Genomic DNA, 14,919 nt, shown 5'->3' with positions numbered 1-14,919 from the left:
CTCTAGGCCCAGGTACCTGTCTCTTCTAGCAGGGCTCTCAACTCTAATAGTGCAGTCCTCTTTTGTTCTCTGGTCTCTAGTGGTTTTTGTCCTTCATAATGATAGGCATCAATGACTTAAAATAACTAGAATCCACTTGACTCAAAGCATCTCTTTCTTAGAGATAGAGAGCCCCAGTTCTGAAAGAATCAAGAGTCAGATCCTGGGGACAGATGACAGATGTGTGGCCCTCCAGCCTATTACTTCCCCTTTTTGGTCCTGCGGTAAATAGTGATATTCAGTCACCATCCCATTTTCCACTGAGCCAGTGAGGGTGGTTCCTATACTATATTCTGGTCTTCTAGGTGGATATAATTGATCAAGGATACAAGAGACATGAAACCTATTGACTAAAAGGAGATGTGGCTGAGAAATATTTAGTGTTCACATGACTATGAACTATGTATCTGTCAAATGCATTTTTTCTTATTTTATTTTCTTTGCTAGTACCAGTTCTTGAACTCAGGACCTCACACTTTACACTCACAGCTGGTGCTCTGCTACTTCAGCCATGCCTCCAGTTCTACCTTTTGGCTGGTTAACTGGAAATAAGAGCGTCTTAGATGTGTATATGTAGGCTGGCTTTGAACCTAGATATTCAAACCTCAGATTTTTAAGCAGCTAGGATTATAGATATGAGCCACTGGTGTCAAGCCTCAAATGCATTTCTAAACTTTTTTTTTTGCAGCAAAACACAGATTCCCTTTTGTCTGTAATTTCAAGTCAAACCTACATTTGGAGCCATCAGGGTAGTTTTATAAACTAGTTTGCATCTTCTTGGCTCTATGTGTCTTCCCCATCAAAAAGAAAAAGCATAAATCTCCATTCAGGAGACCCCAATTGATCTGATTATCCTCTCCCATGTACCTCCATCATCTCTTATGTTCTGCAGATCCAGACCAGAATCTGCATCACCCAAGGATTTGGGGTTGCCTAAGAAGTGATAACTGTCCCAGCATACTTATTAATAATTATTTTTCATTAACCAGACACCAGTGGTTCATGCCTATAATCCTAGCTACTCAAGTGATCAAGACCTGCAGGACTGAGGCTTGAGGTCAGCATAAGCAGAAAAGTCTGAGATTCTGTCACTAACATCAAAAAGCAGAGCTGGTGGCATGACTCAAGTAGTAGAGTTCCTGCTAAACAAGCAAACTAAGCAAGCATAAGGCCCTGAGTTCATATGCTAATATTGGCAAAATACTACTAATAAAACAATGGCTGTGCTGTTTGGCCATCCTAGTTCTTGCTGATGCCCACATAGTTTCTCAAGCTGAATAATATTGGTGTTTTAGGCTAGTTAGTGTTCTACTGTGAGACTGTCATGTGAATTCCGGGAGGCTGCCCATCTCTGGTATCTACCTACTAGATTTCAGACACTGTCATACGTCCTCAGTGGGAGCTAAAGACCACTCTCTGAGATTATGACCTTGACCCGAATGCCTTTTGCCTCCTTCCTGGGGCTGATTTTTCTCCTAGGATGAACAGGTTGCCTGTGAGGCCAGTACATCAACTTACCATAGTTGTATTCTCTGTGGTACTTCTCACCCCACTTTCCTCCCATCTATCACCCCTCTTCCAATTTTGTCCTTCATACCTCAGGGCCTTGAAGGTACCCATGGGAAGGTATATCCCATGAAACCCTACAGTTGTTAATGTGATAAGGGCTCCATCTCCCCTACTTCTCTTGCTGGCGTTTCCTCAGCATAGCTATTTCATCCAACAATGTATTTTTCTAGTATATACAATGTATTTTCCTAAGTACTCAGGGATATATAAGACAACAGAAATGCTAGTTCTCAAGGCCAAACATTAAGTCAACATGAAGCATATCGTTTGGGAAGAACATTTGGAGCTCAGCTAAGGGATCAGTAAAAGACCTGTGTCTTCAATTCCTTCCTTTTTTCTTCCTTTTTCCCCTTTTGCTACCCTTAAGCAAATGAGCTCAGAGGTACCATCCAATCCCCGAGTTCAAGGCCCAAGAGTGGTATTAAAACAACAAAACAGAACCCAAAGAAACAAATAAGAATACCTGGTTTTTCCTGCAAAAACTAGTAGAGCTTTTACCTAACTTTCTGCTAACTTTCCTCCTTCTCCTCCTCCTCTTCCTCTTCTCCCTCTTCCTCCTTTTTCTCTCCCCTCCCCCTGCTTTTATGGCTAACTTTCTTTCATCCAAATACTAACTATACATAATTCTGTTGAGCTTCCAAGAGTCTAGGGAGCTATGACCACAGAGTCGTTAATTTTCTGTGTGCCCTTTGACCATCCACTATGTGCCCCTTTCTTCACAAGCAAAATGGGCGAGTGGGGGGAATGAGGGTATTTTACACACATTATTATTACTCTGGGGTTATCAGCAAACCCAGCGTTTCATGCTCCAGATATACACTGAAGAATGCAATGTATATAATTTAGAAATGATTATGTCTGTGGAACTCTTACGAATAAATCCTCTTTAGAATGAGCTGTCAGTGTTCTTATTTTAAATGATACACGGTTCTGAAATATCCGAACACCAACTTCTAATTTGATTTCTCCTGAAGTGTCCAGCTATGGTTGGTGCTGCAGCAACTAGGATAGAACCCACTGAAATTCTACAGGTTCACTCCTGTTCACCTAACACAGGATCATCAGGAGAACCCAGGGAAGGATGGAAACAAACGTGGAAAAGAGAATTTTGATATATTTAGAGGGAGAAGGAGAAATAGAAAGAAGATAGGCCACAGTAACAACTGAGCTTGTTGAGAGGACCTTAACGTGTTCAACTCTTAGACTCAGTCCCCTTGATCCTAGTAAAGCACCTGGCCAGTCACTAGAGACCCAGAGAGGGAAGGAGCAATGTGAAATTTCTAGCAGCAGGAGTGCAGGGCACATGGATGGGATAGATGAATGGCATGGTATCAGACTCCGGTCTGATACTTCCTCTTTTCTTCTTCCCTTCTACTTCTAGGGGATGGAGGAGAGGAAAGACTAGATGTAGGCAAGATTAGGGAAGACAAATCATTTAATTTCTCCATGTCACATGAGGAGAATTAGATGAGAACCTGCAACTTGGGTTCACATTGCTTTCCATGGTAGAAGCTTCCTTGTATTGAGAAGGATTCAGAGGCAGTGTCTGTGTGTCTGTGTCTGCTGTGGTTAAGAGAAGGGTGATGGGATATGAGTCATTTGCTAGTGATGGTCTAGTATGTTCCTGGGCTTCCCCACCCCTGGCAGCCACTCTCCTCTCCCTCCTGTTGTCATCCTGTCACTTTCCATCACCTGACCCTGCAGCTTCCTAAGCTATGTTGCCTACTGGGCAGAATTCCAGAACACATTTTCTTTTTAGGCCACAATATAATCTATGGTATCCATTGGGATCTTACCCCATGTGCTGCAGTCCCAACACAGCTCTTTTTTTCCATGTTTTTTATTGTAATTAATAGAAGGGTTACATTATATTCACCAGATAGGAGGTGCATTACTTCGCACACATTGATATTCTTTCCAACACAGCTCTCACAAGTGGAAATCATTGTCTTCCTTCCTTAGATTCTGAGATTTTAATCATTTTCTATCAGTTGTGTGATTTTCTCATAACAGGGTAAATTTCTGAACCAAATGACTGAAGAAAAATCCTGAATATTTTTCTTCATAAAATCTGGTCCTGCTAGGCACTAGTGGCTCATGCCTGAAACCCTAGCTACTTGGGAGGCCCAGATCTGAGGATTGCAGTGAGAGGCCAGATAGTCAGGAAAGCCCAGGAGACTCTTAGCTCTAATTAACTGCCAAGAATCCAAAAGTAAAGCTGTGGCTAGAGTGCTATCCTTAAGCAAAAAAGCTCAGTTAAAGCATCCAATCTCTGAGTTCAAGCTCTAGGACTGGTATAAAAACAACAAAATCCAAAGAAACAAATAAGAAAACCTGATTTTCCTGCAAAACCCAGTAGAGCTTTCTCCTAACGTTCTACTAACATTCACCTAAACTGCTACCACAACTGTCCTAAGACTCTCTGCTCTTAATTCCTTTAAAAAAAATGGTTTATTGGGCTGGAGTTGGTGATAATCTACTTGTCAAGCTTGCACTGAAAAAAATGTTTTTGTTTTCCCCCAGAAAGCCAAGAACTTGCACCCTTCTTAGAAACAAGACAACAGAAGCTATGGGATAGAGATACTTCATCATGGTCTAACAAGTCCTCTTATTGACTTATCTCTTTATTAAGCTCTTTATCATAAATGTATCCTTTCTGAGTAATTCCATCTCCTCTGTATTAAAAAAAAAACATTTCCAGTATAGGCCTGGAAGTTGACTCAGGCTCAGGACCAAGTTAACAGGTTGTGAAATAAGATTCTCTAAGAACACTAAAGCACCCAGATCTATTGGCAAATATGCTAAATGGTAGAGAACTGGACCAGAAAGCCATTAGCTAGAGGAATTTAGAGGGTAGAGGTGTTTCAGACTATTTCATTTGTCCCCTTTGATGTCTGGCCTCTATGTAGCCATTTTTCAATTCTTATCTTGTTCTGATAGCAAGGAGAATTTATGGTAACCCAGAAATCTCTTTGACAGGACTAAATATAATTTGTACAAAAGAATGGAGGAGGATACTGGACTCTTTGATGATAAAACCTAACTATTTCCAAGCTTTCTGATGACCTGAACTGGAGTCAGCCTTGGAGCTGGCAGTACAAGGCCAGCCTTGATGTCACTATTGTGACCCAAGTATGGGAAGCCACCTTAGAATATCTAAAGGGGACTGTCAGAAATCCTAGGTGATTTCACCATTCCTCAAACCTTATGGTTTCCACTTTCTTGACTGATTGGGATAAGTTTAGACACAAAGTCAGTTACTTGCTGGATCAAGAAAAATGACATAGTGGGAAGCAGGTTAAAGACATTTCAGGCGGTGGCAAGAGAATTTTGATAGGTCACACAGTAGAGGGGAGCTAAGAAGGTCCATATAGGTTAGAGCTAACTATGAAATCAGAACTAACCAAGATCTTTCTTCCTTTCACCATTGACCACAGCATTTCTCAGGAATAATTTGGTCTCTGCTTCCTCTCCTTTATTTCAAATATTTCTCCCCCTCCCATGGATGGATTTACAGCCCTAGACTCTTCTTAGCCTTCCTCTATCCTCCATCCTAACATTTCCTCCTTGCCCTCCCATGAGAGCTTAGCTCTGTACTAAGTAGTTAGGTTCAATCTTGACCAATGGAATCAGGTGGCGTGTCTAGAAGGAGCTCTGGGGTTGATGTCCTGAATTCATAGTGGACACAGGCTATCATCAGCCTGGAACTGCAGGACTAGACTTGGCTGTGAAGTATAGCTCTGATTCGCTTTCTGTTTATGGCTACCTATTTGCACCCCACTCCCTCCAATTGTGGATCTCTTCAGACTGCTGGCCTCTATGCTAAATCTCCAATGCCGTGGCTAGTCTACATGGGTGCTCACACCTGCCCTTCAGCAGCCTATGAGCATGGATTTGGGGTCACCTGGCTGAGGACTTGCAGATGCCGCATATTTGGCTGCTTGCTGCCTGGGTGACTGCCTGGTATCTACTGCCAATTGCTTTGTCTCATAGATTGGATGACATCCCAATCCTGCAGCTGCCTTGTAGAGTGAGCATGCTCACTAAATGAACAGCTGATCAGACACGGGCTGCATTAATTCTCATTGGTTGCATGTTGACAGGGAATCCTGCAGCCTTAAAAGGATGACAGGGAGAAATTTGGACCTCAGAATCAGGGAGTTTGCCTGGATTGTTTCAGTCCTTCTTTGTATCATAGACCTGTCTGTGTTCTGATCTATCTCCCCGTTCCCAAGCTGCTATCTGTCCTTTTCCTCAGCTCCCACAGTAATTTAAAAACTGCTTCTTGTCATCTTGTGCTTTATCCACACTTCACCCCTGACTTGGTTCACTCAGTCCCAGCTTGCCATTTCCACAAGACACACAAGTATGCTCCCACAATCAGCCTGTCCTCTGTAGCAGGCATTGCCCTTCCCCTTCTGTGTCCCATTTCTTTACAGGTTTTTCTTCTTTAATCACCTGGATCAAAATAAATCTACTGCTGACTTCCGACTGCTGAAATGTCAATTTCGAAGTCAACTTTCCCTACCTTGTCTCAGATCCTCAGGCGTGCCTTTTTGCCCCCACACTGGGTGTCCATCTTTCATTAGAACTTCCTGCATAGATGCAGGGATGCATACAAAATTTTTTTGAATCCCAAGTGCCACACAGGCATGGCAGTCCGTTTTAAGACCGGATCCATGACCTTGAATCAGAGGACCTGTGGTCCTTCTGGGCTGGCAAAGTGGTGTTTTCCTGGTTCAGTAGTTGTCACCCTGGGTGCAGGGCCCTCTACTTCAAATAGAGTAGTTCTTCACTGGTTACCTGGCTTCCATACAGACTTTCCTTGTCTTAGAATCCCCGTCCTTTCATGGGGTCTTGAAGTAACGAACCTCACTTTCTGGTGGCCCCTCTCTTCCTCAACATGGAGAACTAACTACACTTTGACACTGGAGACTCCAAAAAGCTCTGGAGGAGGTAGGGAATTGTACGGTGCTGGGCAAGTTTGGGATCAAAGACAGGCTGGACCAAACTAAGGGAGTGTGGGCTGACCCTGCTGACCCCCCTCCCTCCCCTCGCAATCCCTGAGATACCTGGAGGGACCTCCCAGCCATACCTGAGAGGAGGGCCTGGCCCGTGAACTGCCCGTACACGGAGGCAGCATGGGGAAATGCACTGAAGGGCGGGACCGAGGCCCCGGCTGGGCCCCCAGAGCCGACTTGCTGCAGATCCAAAAAGGCCGAGCTAGATAAAGAGGAAGGGGTGGAGCTAGAACTGGATAGCTCCGGGGTTTCCTGCTTTATGGCGAAGGGTGAATGAGGATCTGCTGGAGGGAGGGAGACAACAAGGAGAGAGGGGTGTGAGATGACGGGGCGGGAATATGCACAAATCAAGCCATGAGATGTGGGGGGGTGAGGCGGGTGGCGTGGGGGGCAGGAAGGCCTGGCTGCTCTTGGAGTCCGGGGGATCCAGGGGTGGTTTCTCAGGGTGAAAGAGGTGGGGGGGGGGCCTGATGCTCTGCCTCCCTGCGGGGTGCCCTCTGCCCCTGGTGTGGACTGAGAAACTGCTCACTGTGTGTTCCCAGAAGGAAGGACCCCAGGAGGCCAAGGCATAACCCCTTTGCCCCACTCTGAGGCCCAGCCAGCACTATCCACCACTCTTCTCCAGGCAGGCATCTCAGTCACCTTCCTTCTGCCAGCCAGCCACCTTTGCCTTCCCCTCCTCTCCAGCCCACTTTCATAGCTGGCTCCAGTTGGCCCAGGAATCCTACCTGCCACCACAGGGTAGGTCTGGTGTGTTGAGAGGTTGCGCCCCAGGGGCGTATTGGAGGGGGTCAGTGTAGCCTTCCCATCGTCCAGGGCACTGTTGAGCAAGGGCAGTGGGTAGAGGCCCTGGGGAATAAAGAAAAGTCAACAGGACAGAGGCCCCTGAGCAAGCTAGCCTTCCTCCAGAAGCTACCACCTGTCTTTGGACCTGGTGATGGCAATTGCCCCAGGAAAATTTCCTTTGCCCGTTGTCTCCTTCCTTCTCAGCCAGAGCTCTACTTGGCATGATCCTCTACCTCAAAGCCCTACCATTGGCTTAGGGCTTCCCCTTCCAGGTTCTACAATTCAAGGCCAGCTGGGAGGCCAGGTATCATCTAGAGAGAGCCTTGGATGGATTCTGGTGTTCTTCCTCATGTGGCTTAGACCTACAGAATAGGACAGCAGCCTTGTGGCATAGACCTAGAAGATTATGTATCATACTCTGAGAGCCCAGATCCCAGACTGGGAATGTTCAAGTATTTTCTATTGAAACCAGAACTTCACTATGCTGACACAGGGGTTGTGCTCCACAGAACAGTCAGACGGTTTCTTTCCTCTCTCTCGGTCTCTCTATATCCAAGCAAATAGAAGTATTCAGGTTAGCTTGGAAGATACTTAGGATTAATTTTATCTGAAAAACTCTTACAAAGTACCTGGGGAGGGGGTTTCAATAACAAATTGAAGACCCCTACTGATGTTCCTTGGACACATGTGCATTGTCATAGCCTAAGGTGTTCCTTCAAAAGGAACTTTTTTGCTCAATTAAAAGCATAAATATATCCCTTCCTCTTCATGAAGGGTCAGAACATATCCATTTCCCATCTCGGATCATACATATTACAAAATGCAGTGTGTGAAATATCGTACAAAATGGAAATGAAAGAAGGTTGCACAGACGCATAGAGTGTTACCGAAGACAATGATTTTCAGTGATTTCCACTGAGCTAGGCTCTCCAAGGAGTCACAGCACTGTCTGGTTGCATGCGGGGCACTTTTGGAAGCTTTAGTCAATTCTAGAGGCCACCAGGGCTCCATCAGCATGTAGCGGCAATTACTGACTAAATAGTGCTCTGGTTGCATTCCTTGTGAGGAGGCCCACTTAGAGACAGAGTAGAGCTGCTTAGATGAAACTGGATGGCCGGATGAAACTGAACAAAAATACCTAATTTGTGGAGAAAGCAAGAACCATTTTAAATGCCATATGAATGTGTTGGCTTGATATAAAAATATTTCTATGTCAAATTGTAGGCAGTTCCGTAAGAAAAAGAAACCTATATAGTCAAAATATTTTTTATGATGTTGCAAATATCAATGGCTTAAACATTCTAGTGATTTTTTTTTCTGGGATTGAACTTGAATTGGGTGAGTTAGATCACTAATTCTGCAATTGTCTGGCAGGTAGCATGAGTCTACCTGCCTTCTCAGAGTCTTGGTTTATCTAACCTGTCATAATATGGATCACAGAATGGGGATTATAAGACTAACACACAGACTAAGTGGGGTTTTATATTCAGTACTCTTCTAAAGTGCTTAGCCCATGGAAGTTGGTAAGAATGGACAATAGGTGCCCAATAACTAGTGATGACAGGTATAGGATCATAGGGTTTTAGGACTTTGAAAAGAGGCATAAGTTGCCTAATTCTTGATCTCTATAATTCTTTTTTCCAGTCCTAGGACATGAACTTAGGGCCCACACACTATCCCTGAGTTTCTTTTCCTCAAAGCTAGTGCTCTACCCCTGGAGACACAGTTCCAGCTCTGGCTTGTTTGGTAATTTAGTGGAGATAAGACTCTCATAGATTTTCCTGCTTGAATTGGATTTGAACCTCAATGCTCATATCTCAGGCTCTGCAGTAGCAAGGATAATAGGTGAAACACCAGCATGTAGCTCTATCATAGTATTTTTATTCTGTTGATCCAACTCTGGATGGACTTGTATGATAGAGGAAGAACTATATGGACTTCCAACTATGTGGTAGTAAAATAGCAACTACAAATGAGCCATATGATGTATCTGTTGAACATCTTCTTAATCAGTTTTCCAAACAAGAAGTCTCTGTCTTCATCCCATGCTAAGATTAAGTGTGCATGTCTGTGCTTCTTCTGCAGCTTTCAGGCCAGAGGGCTTTCCCATGCCCAGGTGAGAGAACACAGTGTACTCTGCTAGCACAGTCAGTCACTAGAGATAGGGAAGGTAAGGGCTGTGGCTTAGTCTGGACTCTTTCTGCTTCTCACAATCAATTATTGATGGACATCTGTTTAGACTCTATAGGCTAAAGTGTTGGAGAAATTCAAACAGTTTGCAAATGTTTTTGTTTTGTCTTTAAATTACATTACACTTGAGGCTCCATATCAAAACAGGTAATAACTGACCACCCTGATAAAACCAAGGCCGGCATATTCAACCAGCTTCTTCTCCAGGTCCTTTCTATGCCACTTGGTCTTTGGCTATCTGCACACAAATAGAAAAGCTGGACTAAGATCTATTCTAGATCTACGAGTCTCTCATTCCAGGATGCCTCATGTATATGTGCTAGCATAGCACGGGGCCCCTCTGAAATCAAGCAGAGTCCTTTTCAGGCTTACTGATGGAACCAGGAAATGGCCCTGGGACCCAGCAGATACACAGGGTCGCCTCAGTAGGCTTTCTTTATGCCCCCAGAATGTCTAATGTGTGCATACTGGGTGTTACAAGTTTAGTCTTCATGGACTAGGCTTCCTGCAGACCTACCACTGAGTCCTTATTTCCCTCTAAGAGCCACTCACTGATTTAAGGCTGAGCACCCAGCCCCATTCCCCAGGTCTGTCGATAGCCAGCTTTCTCTGCATTCTTTGTAGTTGTCACAGCTACAGGGGGCTGATAAAAATGGCTGACAGAGATTGCCTGCCCAGCTGCCTGGGCCAGCAGCCAGCCAGTCACTGGCAGTTAATCAGCTGATTATTGGCATCATCTCTATTGTCTAAGATTTTAAAGATGTGTATACAGCAGGGTGCTAGTGGCTCATGCCTGTAATCCTAGCTTACTCAGGAGGCTAAGATCTGAGGATAATAGTTTGAAGCCAGCTTGGGCAGGAATGTCTGAGAAACTTTTCTCCAATGAAAAATTGGAAGTGGAGCTGTGGCTCAAGTGGTAGAATGCTAGCCTTGAGCATAAAAAAGGCTCAGATATAGTGCCCAGGCTGTCTAGGGAATATATATATATATATATATATATATATATATATATATATTCTATCAAATACACACACATACGTACAGGTTTGCCTCACTTATAGTTTTAGTTGAAAGGGGTAATAGACTTCACCCTAAAGACACTCCTCAGCTGGTTGACTTGATGCACTGAGGGGAGAAAGACACTGAAACTGTTGACAGATAATAATGAACTGAATTCAGTGGCTGACAGCTTTGTAGGCTTCGTTGGCCTCAGGGTGGGACCTCTCACGTCTCTGTCAGCTTTTCATAGACACCAACCCATTGTAATCCATTTCACCTGTCCTGAACACTGGAAAGAAAACTTCCCTGCAGCTTGTGATTTATTGCTCCAGATTTCTCAACTTCTTCATTTGTACATTCATTTGATATACTTTACTGAGTACCGATTAAAAGAGGGGCACTGCAGGAGAGGCCTTGCCTGGCATGTATGAGGCCCTGAATTTGATTCCCAGTGAAGGAAGATAGATAGATAGATAGATAGATAGATAGATAGATAGATAGATAGACAGACAGACAGACAGATAGAACAGATGGATATAGTTGGACACATATGGATGGATAGATGTATAGATGATAAAAAGATAGATATGGATGAATATAGATAGATGATAGAGAGATACACAATATTCCGTGCTAGAGTAAAAATATGTCTTAAGAGCTTCCCTGTCTTTATCTTTCTGTCCACTAGATTTTTTTCTTATGATGCACCATGTCAAGACCCTAAGAGACACTTGTAGGTCATGAAGAGTCACAGACACACTGGGGGAAGAAGTACAGCAGACAGGCAGAGACAAATTCACACTCAGGATGATTGAGCTGAATTGCAAAAGCTAACTGGTATTTTTCCAGGCAGAGGAGTGGGAGGAAAGGCATGCTATGAAGAGCACACCTGGCCCAAGGGCAGAGAGGCATGAATGAGCTTGGCGTGCTTGGGGACATGAGTAACACAGAATTCTGAGCTGTGCCAGGGGAGTAGAGTTTGCGCTGGGAGTTTTATTGATACATTACTTTCAAGCCTCTATACTATAGTTGGAGTGGTCTTGCTTTCTGGTCTGGGAAAGCCACTGATGACAAAGGGTCAGGGCTACCAAGTTATGGTGCCCTGCAGTAAAAAGGCCAGCTTCAGGTTGTTTGAGGGAAGGTAAGAGGATTAGGAGAAGATACCAGGGCCTCTGTGTCTGGTTGCATGACACACGAAGCCTGTGTCTGACCCCATAGAGGCAAGTTTCTGTGGCCTCAAGGATGTTTTACTCTACCCCTTGCGCTCCCTTGCTTACCTTCCACAGCCCACATCCTCACCTGCTCGCCTTTGGTGTGGCTTGGGGAGGCATAGGCCTCTGAATAGTGCTGTCGCTCAAAGGGGCACTCAAGAGGCTCCAGGTGGTGTTGACTGAAGGTATCTGTGCGAAGGTGCTTGCGGGGTCCACTGCTGCTACTCTGTGAGTCAATGCTCAGCCGGCAGCTGTCCTGGTCACCTGGTACCCCCCAGGCAGGGAGAAAGCTTTCAGAGGAACCCCCTAGGCCACAGCAGAGGGCACAAACAGGCTGAAGAATGAGGAAAAGGTCAGGTTCCTGGGTTGGCAGGGAGGGTTGAGAGACTAGGTCATGTGACTACTGCCATTGAGAAGTAGCAGAACCTGACTACGTCCTGAGCCAGGGAGGGAAAAGTGTTTCTCCCCATCAGGATCTGAAATTGCCCTCCTGCACCCCTAATTACCTTCCTGTCCCCCTTCAATACTCACTGTCATCCATCTTTCTCTTGTTGTCACTCCCAGGCTGAGCAATTCCCAGAAGCCCATTGATAGAGTAGGTGGAGCCCAGAGAGTCTGACTGTGGTGATTCTGGTGGTGTTACAGCTGAACTGGGGACTGCAGAGGGGTGAGAAGGAGGGGATTAATCAAGATGTGACAGTGACCCTTCCTCATAGCACCTGCTGTCAGCATGGCCTGGGCAGACTGGAGGTCAGTCCTCCCTAGGGCCTATTGGTAGAAGGGACTTAAAGTTACTGGTGTGTGACGTCTCAACTTTTCCACAAGCACAAGTTTAGAGCCCGTAGGAGCTTGTGTAAGTGTGTCTCTATGTCTCTGTCTGTGGGGACTTAGTTAGGGTACATTTATTTCTGAGGCCCTCAGCACTCACTCAGTGTGTGTCCTGGGCTCAAGGATTTGGTGGCCACACAACTGTCCATTGGGAGGTTAAATGGTTGTTGCACTTTGGTCCGGATGATTCTACAAGGAAGAGAAGAAAAGCCATTAAAGACAAAAGAAGGAAACAGGAAGTTTAGCTGCCCCAGATCCAGTCATCTTTATGACATCCCACTTGGCTCTCTCAAAAGACATCTTCAAATTAACTAGTGTACAGTCAAGTCCAGGACCTCACTCCTCATATTTAGGCTTCCTTTATATTCCCATTACATGACTGGAACCATGGCCACTCAAGGCCATGGAGATGGAGCTTCCTTAACATCTGCCTCCTTATCATCTCCGTTAACCTCTACAGCGCCATGTTTCTTTGTATCTCCTTAACACCACAGGGCATGCCACCACCAACCCTCTCCCTCCATGATCACAACCCATTCACTCATGAATCTCTATTGATTCTTTCCATTGCAGCCAGAGGGAGCTTTGGAAAGGGTAGGCGCCCTCCTGCTTAATCTATGTTAAGGGTTTTCCATTGTTTCATAGGTCCGAGGTTTGAATATGGAACAAGGCATTGGCCCCAGAGGTGGGGATTCTGCTAACGTCTCCAGACTCAATGAACTTCATGTTCTCTTTCTGTCTCCTGGCTTTCTTTCACCTTCTTGTAGACAATCTTATTAGACTTAAGGCTTCTCTGCATGTGCTGTATCAGAGCTCCTTTTGCTCTCATTTTCATCTAGTTAGCTCTTACTCATTTTGTTTTTCCTTAGGAGAAGACTTTTGGAACCTCCTGGTTATGAAACAAAGTCCCCCATGCCACCTCACAGGTGTTCATTTTCCTGTCCTTCACAGGATGCCAGGCTCTGTTTTTGCAATGGCTCTTGGTTTTACAAGGGCTCTTGGTTTGTGTCTATGCTCCTATGAGACTGTAGGCTTCACTCGGGGAAGGTTTATCTATTCCCAGGGTAATTTGTATGAGTGAATGAATGGAGGAATGAGTGAGGAATGAGTAAGTTAATGATTGAGGTAGTGGGTGAATAATCGAAGGACTAAATGAAAAGATGAATTCAGGAATTTAAAAAATGGAATGAAAGGAAGGATGAGGTATTTGAAAAAGGCAGCTAGAGATAACACACGTTGGTGTGGGGGCCAGTAAGGAGACAGGAAGTGGCTGATTCTTCAGCACGAGGCCTCATCCAAGCCCCTGATTCAACAAAGCTGCACTCTTCTTCAGGTCCCTTTCACGATTCCCCTAAAGCCCAGGGCCCAGACAAATGCTACAGGCTGCTGTCCCTCACCTGTTGATGGAGCTGACACTGGGTACAGTGTCATTGTCACAGACACCCTCAGCCAGCAGACGGTCACGGATCTCCCAGGCAAACATAGTGGGGTTCTGTCTCTTGTAGTCCCCAATCTTCTCCACCACCTTGGGGGTGGCCACCTTGGGCTTGGAACCCCCTATCACTCCAGGCCGGATACTGCCAGTCTCGTAGTACCTACTCCAATAGAGAACCCCAAAGAATTACCCAGTAAGCAGGTGGGGCCTTTGGGCAATGACTTAGCTAGAGCCACTCTTTCTTCCCACACTTCTGGGAAGATGTGTGGGAGTGAGCTGTTCCCCCTCCTCCACCCCCACTCCCGCCCCCTGGCTGGGCTCAAACACTCCATGTTCCCAGAACAGCCTGTTTCCCTTGCTTGGGTAGGTTTAGGCTGCTGCCAAACCAGAACTTTCTACCAAAGCCTTCACTCTCACTCCTCTCTTTACCCCTCCTTAGAAGCTGGCTGGGTTCATCAAGCCCTTTGCCCTATCTTAATAGTTCACCCTTGTTCACAGTCCTGCTGTAGCCTGTGACACCTGCCCCTCCCCCCCAAACCCTTGCACCCCCTTCCACCACTCATGGGCTTTCTGTTCAAGTTAAATCTGTTCCTCCTAGACTCTAGAATCCAGGCCTGTTTAGACTTCTGGCCTTTTCAACTAGCCTTCTTCTCCAGGGTGTCAGCTACTCTCCATTTTCCAACCACCCCACCCTCCCTCCTGGCCAACCAAGCCTAGCAGACTCATCCTCTAGTCAGGATATCTTCTTTTCCTTGTTTTGCAAATCTGGTCTCTTTTGCCATTCAAAAACAAACAACTTGGCTCTTTAGATTTCCATGTGTCATTCCCATCTAGAGTTCTT

General features: G+C 45.3%; 1 protein-coding gene across 9 annotated transcripts in view; it reads right to left on the bottom strand.

Moving 5' to 3' along the window:
* Pax8 (paired box 8) overlaps positions 1-14,919 on the bottom strand; it is a 57,871-nt gene that overhangs the window by 9,782 nt on the left and 33,170 nt on the right. For 2 of the 9 annotated variants that reach the window (XM_090336351.1, XM_090336356.1), the window contains 6 exons: positions 14,041-14,241; positions 12,744-12,832; positions 12,347-12,472; positions 11,904-12,079; positions 7,358-7,478; positions 6,704-6,913 (listed from right to left, as the gene is read on the bottom strand). In XM_090336351.1, the coding sequence (XP_090192477.1) occupies positions 6,704-6,913; positions 7,358-7,478; positions 11,904-12,079; positions 12,347-12,472; positions 12,744-12,832; positions 14,041-14,241 (923 nt within the window). The remainder of the gene's footprint in view (positions 1-6,703; positions 6,914-7,357; positions 7,479-11,903; positions 12,080-12,346; positions 12,473-12,743; positions 12,833-14,040; positions 14,242-14,919) is intronic. The other 7 variants (XM_090336354.1, XM_090336353.1, XM_090336355.1 and 4 more) reach the window with 7 other exon arrangements.

Source organism: Megascapheus bottae, chromosome 7, assembly GCF_031878675.1.
Source record: "Megascapheus bottae isolate mThoBot1 chromosome 7, mThoBot2.hap1, whole genome shotgun sequence".
NCBI classification, from domain to species: Eukaryota; Metazoa; Chordata; class Mammalia; order Rodentia; family Geomyidae; genus Megascapheus; species Megascapheus bottae.
The sequence above is the reverse complement of the archived record's forward strand: the minus strand, read 5'-3'. Positions and strand labels throughout refer to the sequence as shown.